Source organism: Lipophrys pholis, assembly GCF_963383615.2.
Source record: "Lipophrys pholis genome assembly, chromosome: 11".
Lineage (NCBI taxonomy): Eukaryota > Metazoa > Chordata > Actinopteri > Blenniiformes > Blenniidae > Lipophrys > Lipophrys pholis.
Window position 1 is genome coordinate 2,345,768 of NC_137631.1, and position 16,828 is coordinate 2,362,595.

At 47.9% G+C, this 16,828-nt stretch overlaps 2 protein-coding genes across 3 annotated transcripts in view; one reads left to right on the plus strand and one right to left on the minus strand.

The window, feature by feature from the left end:
• LOC308116512 (voltage-dependent calcium channel subunit alpha-2/delta-4-like) overlaps positions 1–10,549 on the plus strand; it is a gene marked incomplete at its 3' end in the record, with an annotated part of 41,069 nt that extends 30,520 nt beyond the window's left edge. The window contains exons 15-24 of the mRNA XM_080474761.1: positions 370–450; positions 522–596; positions 1,406–1,492; positions 2,653–2,724; positions 3,563–3,624; positions 8,057–8,154; positions 8,332–8,422; positions 9,759–9,851; positions 10,192–10,313; positions 10,416–10,549. Coding sequence (XP_080330887.1) covers positions 370–450; positions 522–596; positions 1,406–1,492; positions 2,653–2,724; positions 3,563–3,624; positions 8,057–8,154; positions 8,332–8,422; positions 9,759–9,851; positions 10,192–10,313; positions 10,416–10,549 — 915 coding nt within the window. The remainder of the gene's footprint in view (positions 1–369; positions 451–521; positions 597–1,405; positions 1,493–2,652; positions 2,725–3,562; positions 3,625–8,056; positions 8,155–8,331; positions 8,423–9,758; positions 9,852–10,191; positions 10,314–10,415) is intronic.
• Positions 10,550–11,118: 569 nt separating this feature from the next.
• Positions 11,119–16,828, minus strand: part of LOC308116757 (uncharacterized protein) — a 6,964-nt gene continuing 1,254 nt past the window's right edge. Inside the window, exons 2-4 of one of the 2 annotated variants that reach the window (XM_080475125.1) lie at positions 13,607–13,705; positions 12,695–13,387; positions 11,119–12,428 (exon numbers count right to left, since the gene is read on the minus strand). In XM_080475125.1, the coding sequence (XP_080331251.1) occupies positions 11,932–12,428; positions 12,695–13,387; positions 13,607–13,652 (1,236 nt within the window). In that variant the 5' untranslated portion in view covers positions 13,653–13,705 and the 3' untranslated portion in view covers positions 11,119–11,931. Of the gene's footprint in view, positions 12,429–12,694; positions 13,388–13,606; positions 13,740–16,828 lie in introns of those variants that run through there. The other variant, XM_080475126.1, reaches the window with a different exon arrangement.

A 16,828-nucleotide genomic window follows, 5' to 3' on the forward strand; every position in this document is an offset into this window, starting at 1 on the left:
TTACAGTGCCTCTAGCCTGCCCCCATGGTGCCTGTGGCCTCTGACCTGGAGCCCCTGGACGGTGGAGAAGTGCTGAGAGCTGCAAACTGAACATAGGCAACCATTTTAAAACGTGATTTCTTTGACTCTGAACTCTTGGCGCTCCCTGGAGTGGAGAGTTGAAGTCCCTGAGACTGGACACAGAACAGCTCAGTTCAGTTAAAGAATAAGCTGGAATTTCTATCTGGAGGTTCATTAAAAGCAAATTCCATCTTTAGTTCTGATTCCATCACAATGTTTCACACTCTTTCTTAACCCGGCGATGAACTTTACAACAGATGTTGAAGTAGCAGCAAAGAAATGCTGATCAGGCCTTTCATGTGTCCTCAGCTGTCCCACGGCATCCTGCTGGGGGTGGTGGGCTCCGACGTCCCCCTGATGGAGGTGATGAAGCTGGCCCCCCGCTACATGGTGAGCAGCTCTCAGTTTCAAACCAGCAACCCTCGACAGTAGAAGTGTGACACTGTTGTGTGTGTTCTCAGCTGGGAGCTCACGGTTACGCCTTCCTCCTCAATAATAACGGTTACATCCTCGCCCACCCTGACCTTCGACCTCTGGTGAGTTCTCCTTCAGTCACACAAACCCAACCCTCACAAATCAACATGGACGAACTGAATACATCCTGTCATTGACTTAGTGTTCTGTACTAAACGTTTGGATTGTGGATGTATGTGGAGTAAATATACTTCTTATGTTTGGGCTTGTACTGAAGAAATAAAGATTCTACTGGGTAAAAATGACTGACCTTACTTATATCTAGTAGGACAATGTGACAGCAAGTTTAGCAAAAAATTACAGAGGACACAAATACTCTTTGTAATGGACATAACAAGGCTTTAAAGGTATTTAATTGAAAGCATAGAAAACATTCTATTTGAAGTTCCACAAAACCATATCGGGGTCAGTATTTTAGCTTCTATTAGAGATCCAAGACTAATTTTGTTCTTTTCAAAACGGCGTCAGCCACCAACCCTTTGTTTCAAATGAAAAAATGCCCCCACGTATGTACATGTACAGTTTTATATATATATATATATATATATATATATATATAGTTAAGATGGTGGCAAACTGAATTCAAACTGAGTTCATGAACTTTATTAATCTCAATCAGGACCAAGCAATTATTTGATTTGCTGAGAAATGATGAATGAATAAATGTGTAAAGATACAAAAACACACAAACAAAGTGCATTTAAACTCTTAATGTTACAGGACGATACACACACACACACACACACACACACACACACACACACACACACACACACACACACACACACACACACACACACACACACACACACACACACACACACACACACACACACACACACTCACTGACAGTGTGTTCTGTGTCCTACAGTATAAAGATGGGAAGAAACTGAAGCCGAAGCCAAACTACAACAGTGTGGATCTGTCGGAGGTGGAGTGGGAGGACACTGACGAGATGGTAACTCACACTCTGGGGGGAGAACCAGGTTCTAGTTCTGGTCCAGGGCCAGACTTAGCACCAGTTCTTTGTCTTTCCACCACCAAAGCCCCGGCCTATCGGGGACTAAACTGGTGCTTAGCCCCTGTGTGTGTGTGTGTGTGTGTGTGTGGGGGGGGGGTTGGCTTGACCGGTGTGCATCAGAGAGCGAGAGAGTGTGTGCAGAGGTCGAGCAAGACGCTGCACAATAAAGTAAGTCACTAATAAAAGCAACAAGTGCTGATCTGAGAAACAGAGTCCCGTGTCCTGCTTTCCCCCGGCAGTGAGGCGAGGGGGTTCACCCTGAAGCTGAGGACGGCTTCATCCCAGAGTAGTACTTGGTCTCCCCATGTCTTCCGGCTCCGGTCTGGAGCCCGGGGCAGGAAGGGTTAACAATATGTTTGTATCTTAGCCTGAACCTCGGAGCCAGAAAACATTCAGTCTCCTCGTCGCTTGTTTTTTTACGTTTGGCGCCCCCAGCTGATGACGTGTCAGACCCCGCTCTGGCCCTGCTCTGGCCCCCCTCTGGCCCCCTTCTGGCCCCCCTCTGGTCCCGATCTGGTCCCGCTCTGGCCCCGCTCTGGCCCCCTTCTGGCCCCCCTCTGGTCCCGCTCTGGCCCCGCTCTGGCCCCCCTCTGGTCCCGCTCTGGCCCCGCTCTGGCCCCCCTCTGGCCCCGCTCTGGCCCCACTCTGGCCCCCCTCTGGTCCAGCAACAAAGTGGTGCTGGCGTAGCACCAGTTTAGCCCCTGATAGGCCGGGGCTCTGATGGTGGAAAGACAAAGAACTGGTGCTAAGTCTGGCCCTGGACCAGAACTAGAACCTGGTTCTTTCTGGAGGAAAAGCGCCCTGTCAGGTTCCAGAGGCAGCCATCCTGGCACCGAGGACAAACCACAGAAACATCAATAAACTTACATAAACTTCACTTACAACAAAGAAAGGCTCATACAATAAACAGTAGGAACAACAAACAAGCAAACATGAAGGAAGGAAGGAAGGAAGGAAGGAAGGAAGGAAGGAAGGAAGGAAGGAAGGAAGGAAGGAAGGAAGGAAGGGAGGGAGGAAAGCTTGGTTGTTTGAAGAATCACTGCCTCGATGTGTTGAAGTGAGAAGAAGTTGGAGAGTGAAAGAGTTTGTGTTTCCAGCTGAGGACGGCCATGGTGAAAGGAGAGACGGGCAGCATCAGCCTGGACGTCAGAGCCTCGGTGGATAAAGGGGTGAGGAGTTACCGTCACCAGACACACACACACACACACACACACACACACACACACACACGCACGCACGCACGCACGCACACACACACACACACACACACACACACACACACACACACACCTCCTCCGCCTGCCTCTCCCGTAGCAGCAACTCCTCCCTTTATGGGGAGACAGGTGATCAGACCTTAACCACTGACAGAGGCTCCCCCTCCTCCACCCTGACCCTCCCACAGACACTTCAGAACATGACGTTAGAGTCGTTCTGCTCTTGGCCAACATGTTAACATTTATGTGCTTTGAGTTTGAATGATCAGATTTTGAACACAGTAATGTGAGGTTCAGACTGTATGGACACAGTAATGTGAGGTTCAGACTGTATGGACACATGAATGTGAGGTTCAGACTGTATGGACACATGAACGTGAGGTTCAGACGGTATGGACACAGTAATGTGAGGTGTAGACGGTATGGACACATGAACGTGAGGTTCAGACTGTATGGACACATGAATGTGAGGTTCAGACGGTATGGACACATGAATGTGAGGTTCAGACTGTATGGACACATGAATGTGAGGTTCAGACGGTATGGACACATGAATGTGAGGTTCAGACTGTATGGACACAGGAATGTGAGGTTCAGACGGTATGGACACATGAACGTGAGGTTCAGACTGTATGGACACAGGAATGTGAGGTTCAGACGGTATGGACACAGTAATGTGAGGTTCAGGCGGTATGGACACAGGAATGTGAGACGTGTTGTGGTGAGGACACAGACTGATAATGAAGGTGATTAAAGCTGCTGAGATGTTGACGTGAACCTGCTGCTCCCACAGAAACGTCCTCTGTTCCTGGTCAACAACTACTTCTACACCAACATCGACGACACTCCCTTCAGGTGGGTCTGCTCCACCACCTTCTGTCTCCTGTCGGAGTTCTGATCTGAACCATCATGGGAACGTTTCCACACAAAAGAGACGATTCCCCACGGTTCTACAGGTGGAGAACAGTTCTATGGTCTGCATTTAAAACCAGGGATCTTCAGGTTTTATAATCAATGAAAGGAAAGGAAAAACTCCCTGAACCAGGCTCAGAGGAGAAACCTGCAGAAACAAGCCCAGAGGAGAAACCTGCAGAACCAGACTCAGAGGAGGATAAACCTGCAGAACCAGGCCCAGAGGAAGAGAAACCTGCAGAACCAGGCCCAGAGGAGAAACCTGCCGAACCAGACTCAGAGGAGGATAAACCTGCAGAACCAGGCACAGAGGAGGGGAAACATACAGAACCAGACTCAGAGGAGGATAAACCTGCAGAACCAGACTCAGAGGAGGATAAACCTGCAGAACTAGGCACAGAGGAGGGGAAACATACAGAACCAGCCTCAGAGGAGGATAAACCTGCAGAACCAGGCACAGAGGAGGGGAAACATACAGAACCAGACTCAGAGGAGGATAAACCTGCAGAACCAGGCACAGAGGAGGGGAAACATACAGAACCAGACTCAGAGGAGGATAAACCTGCAGAACCAGGCACAGAGGAGGAGAACCCCCCCCCTACACACACACACACACACACACACACTTTCTCTGTCTCTGCAGTTTCGGCATGGTGCTGACCAAAGGTCACGGGAGCCTGATGTTTGTAGGAAACGTATCGGTGGAAGAAGGTGGGATTTTCTTTGATTTCATCACATTTGCTCACACGGGGGCTTATTTTATAAACCTTGAGGATTAAATGACCAAAAGAAGTACTAAAACCTAATTTTGTACTTCAGTTTGCTCCTCGATCCTCAGAATTGAAAAGGCCAAACACACTGTACAGCTCCAATTCCAGAGAAGTGATGACATGAACAGAATGAATTAGCTGAAAGCTCTCAAATGTGAAATTAGAAATACATACAATTCTGTTTGTTTCTGCTGGGATTATATTGTTGGCATGTTCCTTTGTAGGTCTGCATGACCTGACTTCCCCGGACCTCAGCATCGCCTCTGAATGGTGAGTCTCAAATCAATATATTTGAAAGATGAAATGCAAAGTTTGTGGTTTGGACACAAAAAAGGAAGCTGGTGGATTTGTTGTTCATCCATTCACGAGACTTGTGTGCATCAATGACATCTGCCATGGGGGGGGTGGGACATTTACATAGACACAAGCTTTCACATTTACATGGATCCTGATGTGCTTCATCACGAACATATAAGTTACTTTAAATGAAATGTAACTTGCTCCTCCAGTCAGTCAGCCTGAGGCACTAGAGCGGCCCTCTGTTGGTTTCTTCAGAAGGTTTACAAGCTCTTCTACATTCACAGAGCAGAAGAGATTCACTTGACTTGACACCTGAGCTACACTTCCATCACTTTGTATATTGACCTTAACAGTAATCCATAATTCCTTCAGCATTATCACAGTTATTTCTTTTTAACCAAGGAGACGGAGGTCAGCCTTTAGGCTCGCATCAGAATGAGGCTGATGAGGTGATTCCTGTTTGGAGGAAGTATATGATTCATGTGTTGCTCTGACCTGGATCAGTATTTAATACCTTCATCAGGTAACTGCTAAACTGAAGCGTTAAAAACACCCGGTGGTGTTGCATTCATATAAGTGGCACAGCAGCAGCTCGGGAGAGGAGTGAAACAGGCCAGGAACCTGATGACTAATGTCATCGTGGGACAAAGACAAACTAACGTATATGATGTTAGTGTCTTTGTGTTTTGGGATTTGTCTTCCCAAGTATCAGTGCTCATGGACCAATTCGAGCCAGACTATCGTAGTTATCTTCCTTTTTGTTTTGGATGATAAGCCTGTCTGAGAATATTTTTCCGGCCAGTTGCTAACAGGTATGATCAGATGTCAAAATAAGGAAGTGAAATATGATCTGGTGAATAAAGGCCTCCGCTGATTGGCTAAATATGCATATGGACGTGAGGACATGAATGTACAGTGCGTGGAAACGTGATTTAGTGCAGGTCAGTCAGTCTTCTGTGAAATTCTTGTGAAATTTATTATTGGGATGATGGCAATGTTACAGGGCAGAGAAAGAAAGAGAGACTGGGGGTGCATCCTAACAGTCCTCCCTATGTCCTAATACTCCCTCCTATCTCCTAACAGTCCCTCCAATGTCCTAATAGTCCCTCCTATCTCCTACTAGGCCCTCCTATCTCCTAATGCTCCCTCCTATGTCCTAATACTCTCTCCTATCTCCTAATAGTCCCTCCTATCTCTAACAGTCCCTCCTATCTCCTAATGCTCCCTCCTATGTCCTAATACTCTCTCCTATCTCCTAGTTGTCCCTCCTATGTCCTAATAGTCCCTCCTTTCTCCTTTCTTATCCACTTCTCCTTAACTCAGAAGTGTTTAAGAGGCGGCCATGATGAGGAGCGTTGGAATTCTCACTAAGCTGAGGAAAGGAGGCTCAATGCTTCCTTTAGAACCTCCTTTAGCCTAGGAACCACTGATGGTTCCTTTACCAAAGGAGACCAGCTCATGTTCCCCCACAATTCCTTGCGACGACAACATTTAAAGGAACCCGCTCATCGGAGCGTTCAGGGAAACTCAGGATGACTGAAAAAGGAGCAGATCATGTTAGTTACCAAAGCAATAATCTGCCTAGAACAACTTGGAATCATCTAGAACCCAGATCGCAACTCGGAATGTTCTGGATGTTGTAGAACCAACACAGTAAAGTCCAGTTTTAGTGCAGCCTCTTCTCACTCTGATTGGTTCTTTATTCACCTGGCAGCCCTTTGGTTCCTCTGTTCCTTTGATTTACATTCAAACCTTGAGATATTTGACTTTATATCAGAGGTTAGAACCTCAGAGGAACGTGAGAGGAACCACCTTTATACTACTTTAACAGTCTCCTACTGAAAAAGTTGTGGATTTTCCGTAAAGAAGCAGCGACCACCAGCTACGATTTCTCGCCACCCGTCCGTTGAGGTACCTAGCAGTGACTAAGGGCCTGTGAGGCGGAGCTGCAACGCAGCCGTCTGCTGATTGGTCAGTGACCATTGTCACTCTGGATTTGATACAATATTGAAATATTTCATCACTGTAATCCTCCGTTGTTGTTGTTTACATACGTCGCTTTGCTCACTGGTTGTTTTGTTACCTGGTTTCTTGAAAAATCAGCGCTCCACTGCCTCCTGGTGTTCAGACGAGGTGCAGACGCTCCTCTCAGTAACAGGAGGGGCTGAGCTTCAGCAGGAGCTGGACGCTGCTGTTCACGAGGAGAAGGTTTGTGGTGTGCCACAGAGAACGAGGCTGAAGGATTCACTCCGACAGCCGCAGAGCTGCAGCCGGGTGAAGATGGCCGTAGCGTCTGATCCAGGGTCCCGGTCTCGGTCCTGCCTCGCTTCTGCCTCGATTCTGCTCTTTCAGGACCAAAGTAAAAGTTGCTCCTCAAAAATACTAACAAAAAAACAACCAGTGCAAAGCTGAATATGTTGGCGTACAGTCGACATATTAAAATAATGAGGGCGTGTCTTAGATCACTGGCCAATCAGCAGACGGCTCCTCAAAACCAGACCCGTTCTGTTGTCCTGAGTACCTCAACCAAGGAGTGACGGAAAAGCCTCCACCTTTGGAGCGGTTATTTCTGTACCATCAACAATTCTTGCTGTGGAAACCCGAACCGTACTGGACCATACCGTTCCATTCCTGCACTTTTTGTGCGGTGGAAACGGGGCTCTAGTGTCTTCAAGCTGCAGTCCAGCGTCAAGTGGAATCAAACACCCGGTTAAATAACGTGGGTCAACAGGTGACGCCACTCGCCGCCGCAGGTGAAGCTGATTATCCCAGCCAGCGATCACTACTTCAATCCCGGGTACACCGACCAGGAGGAAAGAGAGGGGGGGGTGGAGAAGAAACCAACACGGGGCAACAGCACCCCTATGTGGCAGCTGAGGTGCGGGCCGGGACATATCATGTAGCACACCTTTTCTCTCTGTACTCCCACTTGGTTGTTCTTTAGGTACTTTTTTAGTGAAATGCACAGAAGACCGAGTTATTGACCAAACCCCAGTTCTGCTCCCGTTATCTCCACAAAAGCTGTGGGCACTTCAGTTATCCAGATTTCAGTATGAGAAGTCAACCTCAGACCAAAGGAACACCACAGCATTCTATTGAGGTCGATGTATTTCTACTGAAGACGGTAATACAGTTTTTGACCTAATCAAACAACCGTTTTACAGTATTGATTAGGAACAGTGACACACAAGAAGAACAAATCCACTAGTTTTCTCTATTGAATTGCCTGAAACAAAGACTTTCAGTTACTTTGCATTTCTGTGAATCGTTTTTTTTCCCTGACGGAACGGATGTGTTGTCCTCAGGACTTACTGTGAGACGGACATCGACCCGGCCCACCGCAAATACTCGCAGCTTCAGGCAGCCATCCGCTACCTGCTGGGAAAGGAGCCCGACCTGGAGTGTAGGTTTCTACACAGGGACACAATAATCAGTCAGTACCTGATATCTCATTGATCCCAGAGGAAGTCAGGCCTGTCCTACATACTAATGCATTCCGGCTACTTTCCCTCCAGGACAATGAGGTTGTCTTCCTCCAGCATGAAATGATATCCTTCTTGATTTCCTGCTTGTTGTCCAGGTGACGAGTTGCTGCTGCAGCAGACGCTGTTTGACGCCGTGGTCACGGCGCCGCTGGAGGCGTACTGGAACGCCCTGATGCTCAATGACAGGTAAAACAGGAAGTGGGACCTCCTCTACACGTTGTTAAACCTGTAAACCTCTGTCAACATCATCCAGGCTGAGTCAGGTCCTGGTAATTTGACTCCAGCTTCACCACTCTCAATCAAATCTCTGCCGAAATCCACACATGGATGTAGAAGAGCCGCTTTCACAGAATATTCCTCTTCTAAACTTTGTCTATTTCTATCTGTGTCAGCAGAGTTAAACAAGGTTAAAATGTGTCCCTGTACTTTCCTAAGTAATCAATATTTCATTAGAAGAAAACTCATTTGGGCAAGTGTTACTTTTACTGGACTACTTGCTAGTTTGTCCACAATCTGGCTTCATTTACAGCGAATTCATAAAGTGAAGGTAAAAAGACTGTGGTAACGCCCTCCCCGGCCACCAGAGGGCGCCACAGATGCTTTTAAAAGAAACCTGAGAAAAGGAAATCATTTCCTTGAATATCTTTTATGGTTTTCCTTTTAGAACTAACTTACCTTTAAGTTTCTTAAATGTTTTTCACATACCTTCTAAACTTTACATATTTCATGTTGCATTTTGACATTGTTCACATATAAAGTGCATTTACTACTACTACTACTACTACTAATAATAATAATGATAATAGTATTAATTGTTATTATCGCAATATTTTCTGGCATGATCAGGGTTATATAAACGCTACTCAATGACATTAGAAACATGTATTTACCATTAACTTCACATTAAATTGAATTGAGTCTGAAAATGAAGAACCAGATAAACCAGTAAGATGTACCAGAGTGTATACTCTGGGCAGGTGAAAGAGGACGAGGTGTGTTGGATTCATAATGCCACAGAAAGAGCAGCTTTAGAATCAGCAGCATGATAACTGTTGTACTTTCTAACAGAAATCTAGGGCTTCATGTTTCCATAAGCAATACTTTCATTCTGAATATTGACCAAATGTGGTTATAATTTTAGCTCATTTATCAACTGTAGTTTTCTAATCGAGAATCTTGAGAATTTTGAAGATGTAGAAGAGTTTATATGGAAGGAACTTAACAAATGCAACGTTTATGAAATGTCCAGTGTGGGTTTCTGGCAGTGATGAACGTTCAGTGGAGAAGAGTCACTTTGAAGCAGAAGACTCAGTAAGAGAATGAAGACCTGCTGATGTCAGAACTCCACAGCTGGTCCAGAGCAAACTGAAATCCTGGTCCGAACCTCCGACGATCACAGTTGATCCCAACATTGTGGTCTTGTACTTGTGACAGAGGAAGTGACCTGGAGAGGCCGGGGAAGTGAGGATGCTGAGTGTTGTTTGTGTCCATCACTGCATGTGTTTGCTCCTGGCGGGTGCAGGGTGGAGCCAGGCATGGAGACGGCCTTCCTCGGGACCCGAGCTGGCCTCATGAGACTCATGAGATACGCAGGAGTGGAGACCAGAGTGGCCAAGTAAGAAGAACAAACGCCCTGCACTGGTTCACACCACTCATCCCTTTAGTCTGAGCATTCAGAGTCTTATGGTGAAAGAATGTGAAACATTGTGCCGGTTATTATTGTTCTTACTGTTTTTAATACAGATTATTTTCATTCCTATGGTTTTGCTTCTCTTTTATTACTGTCCACTCGCTGCTGCAACAATGGAGATTTTCCCATTGGAGAAATGAAGGAAGCTCTTTTCTCGTCCTGAAAGCAGCTCGTCTTCAAACTGACCTGATGTGTCTCCCAGTCCCCTGCCCCTGCCGACTCCATGTCAAGTACCAGATTCTCTAAAGAGCTTTGCTCTTCACAGGAAGTTCCTGACTCCCACTGATAAAGACAACCTGTTCACCATCGACCACTTCCCCCTGTGGTACCGCCTGGCCGTGGAGAACACCCCTGGAAGGTTCCTCTACTACCCCGTCAACGACAAAGGTCTGTCCACCTTAATCCATCGACATTTAGTGGAACGACGATCGAAACTGGTGAATAATCTACAACTCTCCCCTCGTTCATCTGGAACGTTCTCCGCATTAGGAGTGAAGTACGTGATCGCAACCACATCAGTGACGGTGTCGTCTGACGGGAAGACGGCCATGGCTGGAGGTCAGTGTTTCACTGGAAACAATCCTAAACAAGACCAGGTTCTCAGCCGGGACGTGGTCAAATGATGCTGCAGGGATTCTGTTATTGGCTGACTGATCTGATGTGTACCATGACTGGACTGTTACCTGATTGGTTAATGCTGTGGCGTCACTTCACTTGCAAAGGCTTTTGCTCTTCAGGTTACGTTTGGAAGTTTCTGGCACACAGACTGGGTTTAGACCAGGTTTAGACTGATTTAGACCAGGTTTGGACTGGTTCATACCAGGCTTACACTGATTTAGACCATATTTAGAAGGGTTAATACCAGATTTAGACTGATTTAGACCAGGTTTAGACTGGATCTTATCAGATTCAGGCTGATTCAGTTCAGGTTTAGACTGGTTTAGACCAGGTTTAGATCAGGTTTAGACTGTTTTTTCTTCAGTTTCGTGTTTTCTGTTGCTAAATTGGGTCTGGGTGGAATTTCTATACTTTCAACCTTGTTTTGTAGATTTGACCAGGTCTAGACTGTTTTCTGTGGTTCTGGACTGGTTTGTTCTGATCTAGGTCTAAAAGGTCTAAAAACTCAGTCTAAATCGTCTGTCTAAGTCGTAGTGTTTTTATTAGAATGTGATTCACTGAATGACGACAAAGTGCAGTTTAGATAAATATAGAGTTTATTATCTTCAGCATGGTTAACAGTCCTTGAGATTAACTTGAGATGGCTTCATGTGCTTATCACAGAAAACAAACAAAACAAAAACAAACGTTTGAAATTTATAGTTTGTCAGATGATCTACTTTCTCATTTCACACTTTATAATAGTTGCTGTTGTAGTTGTTATTGAGCTCTTTGAGGGGTCGTTTGTGTGTATTAGAAGCTGTTGCAGTTCAAAGCTTGCCCTGAAGGTGGCAGCACAGCTCTAATAGTGTTTCATTGCAGTTCCACTTGGTGTTTGAAGAAAAGCAGTATTTTTCCTGCCAGCTGCGGGACTAATATGATTTGAAACTTCTGAGGGAATTCAACAGGGTGTCATCCAACTACGGTTCAAAGAATTCTACCACACACTGGGAATGTTAAACACACGGCTCTTTGGGGCATAAATAACTTGAGTCAAATGAAAAAAGAAAAGGTAAATGTCACACGTTCACAGTTACACATCTGAGCTTGTGCTTGTTGAGCTCAGACTTGAGGGCAGACAGCTTGAACAATGTATCTGTGACGAGCAGATGGACGACAGATAAAGGAAGTCAAGGTGCAGAAGTGCCAAGCGGCAGCTTCAGAGGAGAAGCGGTGCAGAGAATAACGATCCGCAGGGCATCCATACATTAGAGGAAATGCTGCAGCGCTCCAGCCCCACCCACTCCAGTCTGCTTCATCAGCTGTGCAATGGGAGGCTCAGAGAGGGAGAGCGCCGTGGCCAAGCTGCAGGGGATTCTCCTCCTCGGGATGAATGTGTCCGAAAACATCAGAAGCTGCTGATTCGATATCCGTGCACAAAGCCACAGGCCTCTTTGGGCGGCTTCTCCTCTGGTGAGGCCGGGAACAACATCTGCCCGTCCTCCAGGTCGGTGTCCGCCCCGGACTCTGCCATCAGAGGCTGCCCTCGCTGCTTCACCTCCCTCTGGTAGCGGGCCATCAGCGAGGCGTACACACAGCCGTAGGTGGCGGCCACCACCATCATGACGCACACCGTACCGCACACCACGCCTGCAACTATCTGCGTCCCGTGCGCTCGCCGAACGCTGACGGGCCTGTAGCGCTGGCGCACGCACTCGTCGGTACTGCTGACCCGGCCGGGCGGGCACGGCGGCCGAGTGGCGTAGCCTGAGCCGCCGCCGCCGCCGCCGCCGTCCTTGCTGGAACTCTGAAGGCAGTAGCTGAACATCTCCGCCGGCACACTACGGATGTCCCTGCCCTTCAGGTCCCCTGGGAGGCTGCACTGCATTGCATCTACCTGCCCATCTATAAAAAAGACAGGGGGACAGAGGAGGGGGAGGGCAGGGAGGGTGAAAGAAGAATCGAAAGAGACAGGGGAGGATTGAGAGATATGGAGGTCATTATATTCTCCAGTGCCTGCGTCAGCATACATCCATTCTGCAGAGCAGAGCTCAGACAGCGTCTGAAGCAGAGACTTGGGATTGACCGTGTGAAGGCAGTGTAAGTCAGCCGCCAGACATCAGCTTCAGATTACGTGAGATTTGGAGAGGTTTGCTCAGAGCGATGCTCACCCCTGTAAATCAACCACTCCATCCAGTGCTTGAAGTCTCTCAGCTTGCAGTCGCACTCCCAGGGGTTCCCCGCCAGCCGGAGCTGTCGCAGTCCCACCAGGGGCTCAAACGTGACTCTGTCCAGGGTTCCCAGCCGGTTACTGGCCAGCGACAGCCAGGTCAGGGTTTGAAGCCCGTCCAGCAGGCCCCTGGGAAGCCACAACAGACTGTTGGAGGACAGGTCCAGCCCCCGCAGCTGCCGCAGACCCTTGAAGGCCTCCTGGTTCAAGCCAAAGTTTCCCTGACTTCCATTGAAACCCTGGGCAATCCCTGTGCTGCTGTTGGGGTCGAAGGTTGCGAGACGAATGCCGAGGTAGTTTGTGGAGAGGTTTAACCAGCGCAAGCTGCTCAGGCCTGAGAAAGCCCCCGGCTGCAGGGTGGAGAAGTGATTCTGGGAGAGATCCAGGAGCTCCAGGCTGCTGAGGTTGGAGCGCTCCGACTGGCCCAGGAAGGAGAGGTTGTTCTGAGGTAACCGCAGGTCCAGAGGGTCCGGGCCCAGCAGGTTGAGGATGGGCGTCAGAGAGAGGAGGCCGACAGCAGAGCAGTCCGTCGTGTTGCTGTAGCAGGTGCAGATACCAGGACAGCCTGCAACCGAGTCCAGAGGAACCAGCAGAACCAGCAGAACCAGCACCAGGCTGCTCAAAGCTGCAGAGCCTGGAAGGTAGAATGAAAAAACACCATGGCTACTGTGAAGAGACACTGTACACCAGTACTTTTGGTCCAAACAGCCAGTCGTAATGAAGTTAGAGCGACCGGACCACAGGCCCGCTAATCAATAAATCTACTGATCAGACGATTTAATAAAATCCACATCAAACTACTTGGAAACAGATGGAGACATTTTGAGAAGAGTTATAATCCTGAGGATCTTACCCAGACTCTTCCCGTCACTCCGTGCAGCCTGCTCTGGTGTCTTCATGTCTGCCTCAGGAGGGCCTGTTACTTCTCGCTCATCCAGCTTTGCAGAACGTCCTGAAGAACAAAGGGGCCGATAACACACAACTTTTACACTGACAGGAATTTCAATGTCCAATTATTTTTAAACCAATGATGCAGAAAATACTTTAATGTTCTTAACTGTGGGACATCCCCCCCCCCCCCCCCCCCCGACCCCACCCACCAGATTATTGTTCTCTTTGACTTTGACATTCAACAGCCTGTGTGCAGATTATCCAGTGCTGAATTAGTAACAACCAGGGACGCACGATACTGGACATGTGCCGATAGCCCATATGCCGATATTTTCAAAACCATTTTTTTGCAAAAACAAATCAACTGCTCCACCGCTGGGATTATTTAGATAATTGGGGTGGTGCTTGGTGTGGAGCTCCGACTCATCACACACGGTGAGTCTGGAACTGTTGGAACTGGAGCGTATGACCTGCTTGGCAGTGAAGAAGCTCAGTGGATTCTATCTACTAACCAAACCAGTCCCGTGACCCGAGCCCACTGCTGACGCTCCCTTTGCGGGATCCCATGTTGTTGAGATCCTCTTCAGCTTTTCAGCCTGAACTCTTCGAGTATTCCAACATCAGCTGGAGGCCTCAGTTTCTCCACCTGTCAGTTTGTACTTGGCTGATATAATCCGCCTTGTTTAGTGACGGTGGGGAGGATCTGCTCTGGAGGACCATCATACATGAGCTTCACTCCTCAGCAGTGTGGCGTCACTCCCAGAGCTTCAGGGATTCACTCTGCGTCTTCAACCTCCCCGACCCCATCAAGAGCACATCTCCATATGTAGGATTACGAAGATTAAAAAAATATACAGCTTTACAGGCCTGAGCGCTTTTTTTTTTTTTTCTTGCTTGTCCTCAATCCTCTTCGCTCTTTGGCTCCTTTCAGTGAGGAATACACAGGATGCCCGACGATGAAGGAGATTAATCCTCGTCTTCCGCCCACGAGCTTCCTGCGTGCTGAAGATTGTTTCTCACGCCATCAGCAAAACAGAGCTTTGTTTTTTATGATGATCCGCGATTTAATTCACTGCTTTCTTGTTGCTTTGTGCGTTTCGGTGCTCAGATATCCTGAAGCAAAGCGAGCAGGAGAGAGAAAACCAAGTGCCGTCTCTTTGTCACCAGGCCATAGAGGAGCTGCAGAAACGTCGCCTCAAGGTCTCTCTTTTGTTGTGCGGCTCGCTTTTGTTAAGTTGGCACAAAGATGCCCGCCACTCTGCTGTGGACTGTGAGAGGCAGGAAGCTGCCTTCGGGCCACCGCCCACATTACAGAGCGGCGCAGGATTACAATGCAGGTGGAGCAGAGAGATGGTGGGACATGGGGCGGAAAGCAAATGTGACCTGAAAGGAAAATGTAACTTCAGCTGGTAAGAAGGGTTGAAGTGTGACGGCTGGGACAAGACACGGGGGTGAGCTTTCAACCTGAAGGACAACCTGTAGGACAACCTGAAGGACAACCTGTAGGACAACCTGAAGGACAACCTGTAGGACAACCTGAAGGACAACCTGAAGGACAACCTGAAGGACAACCTGTAGGACAACCTGAAGGACAACCTGTAGGACAACCTGAAGGACAACCTGAAGGACTCGCTCCTCACACTGCAGGCAACTGTCCTTCCAACTGAGGGATTTGTAAGAATGAAGTGCAATGACTCACTTTTCAGATTCAGTGTTTCTTACTGATTTCACTTGACGCTTCAATCATGAATAGATTAATAAAAACTCTAAAACCTCCGTTTTTATCTTCACCATTGAAAGTTTGGACGAAGTTTATGTTTTCGTGTGTGTGTGCGTGTGTGTGTGTGTGTGTGTGTGTGTGTGTGTGTGTGTGTGTGTGTGTGTGTGTGTGTGTGTGTGTGTGTGTGAGTGATCAACTTTTCGCTGAAGCTCTTAACCTGAATTAAATGAAATGGAGTCACATTCCGAGTTAGAGGTGGAGTCACATCCAGAGGTGGAGTCACATCCAGAGGTGGAGTCATATCCAGAGGTGGAGTCATATCCAGAGTTGGAGGTGGTGTCACATCCAGATGTGGAGGTGGTGTCACATCCAGATGTGGAGGTGGAGTCACATTCCGAGTTAGAGGTGGAGTCACATCCAGAGGTGGAGTCATATCCAGAGTTAGAGGTGGTGTCACATCCAGAGGTGGAGTCATATCCAGAGTTGGAGGTGGTGTCACATCCAGAGGTGGAGTCATATCCAGAGTTGGAGGTGGTGTCACATCCAGAGGTGGAGTCATATCCAGAGTTGGAGGTGGTTTCACATCCAGAGGTGGAGTCATATCCAGAGTTGGAGGTGGTGTCCCATCCAGAGGTGGAGTCACATCCAGAGTTAGAGGTGGTGTCACATCCAGAAGTGGTGTCATATCCAGAGTTAGAGGTGGTGTCACATCCAGAGGTGGTGTCATATGCAGAGTCGGAGGTGGTGTCGTATCCAGAGGCGGAGTCATATCCAGAGGTGGTGTTTTAACAGCCAAACTCGCTCCTTTATTTTGAAAACAACGACGGTCCGAAACTTTGATCAGAAACTATTGATCCATTAATGTTTGACTGATTCTTATTGTCAGAGAAACTGAACAGACGTTTGTTTACTCTCCTTGTGTCTGGAGCCGCCAACGGCCAAAAGCACCATCAACCAGATTACACACACACACACACACACACACACACACACACACACACACACACACACACACACACACACACACACACACACACACACACACACACACACACACACACACACACGCAGCAGCAATAGATTAAAACGGTGGCTTCAATCCCCACTGCAGGCAGACGTCTGATCATCAGCCCAGATGGTGTCAAAACAAACCTCCACCCCCAACAACTGGTACAGAGGACTACCTCCACCCCCCCAACAACTGGTCCAGAGGACTACCTCCACCCACACCTCCACCCCCCCAAACAACTGGTCCTGAAGACTACCCCCACCCCCAACGACTGGTCCAGACAACCACCTCCACCTAAATGACTGGTACAGAGGACTACCTCCACCCCCAACAACTGGTCCAGAGAACTACCTCCACCCCTGACTGGTCCAGAGGACTACCTCCACCCCAACGACTGGTCCAACATTTGAACTCAACATTTCGTTTATTTTAATTTGTAAATGGTGAGTTGATCG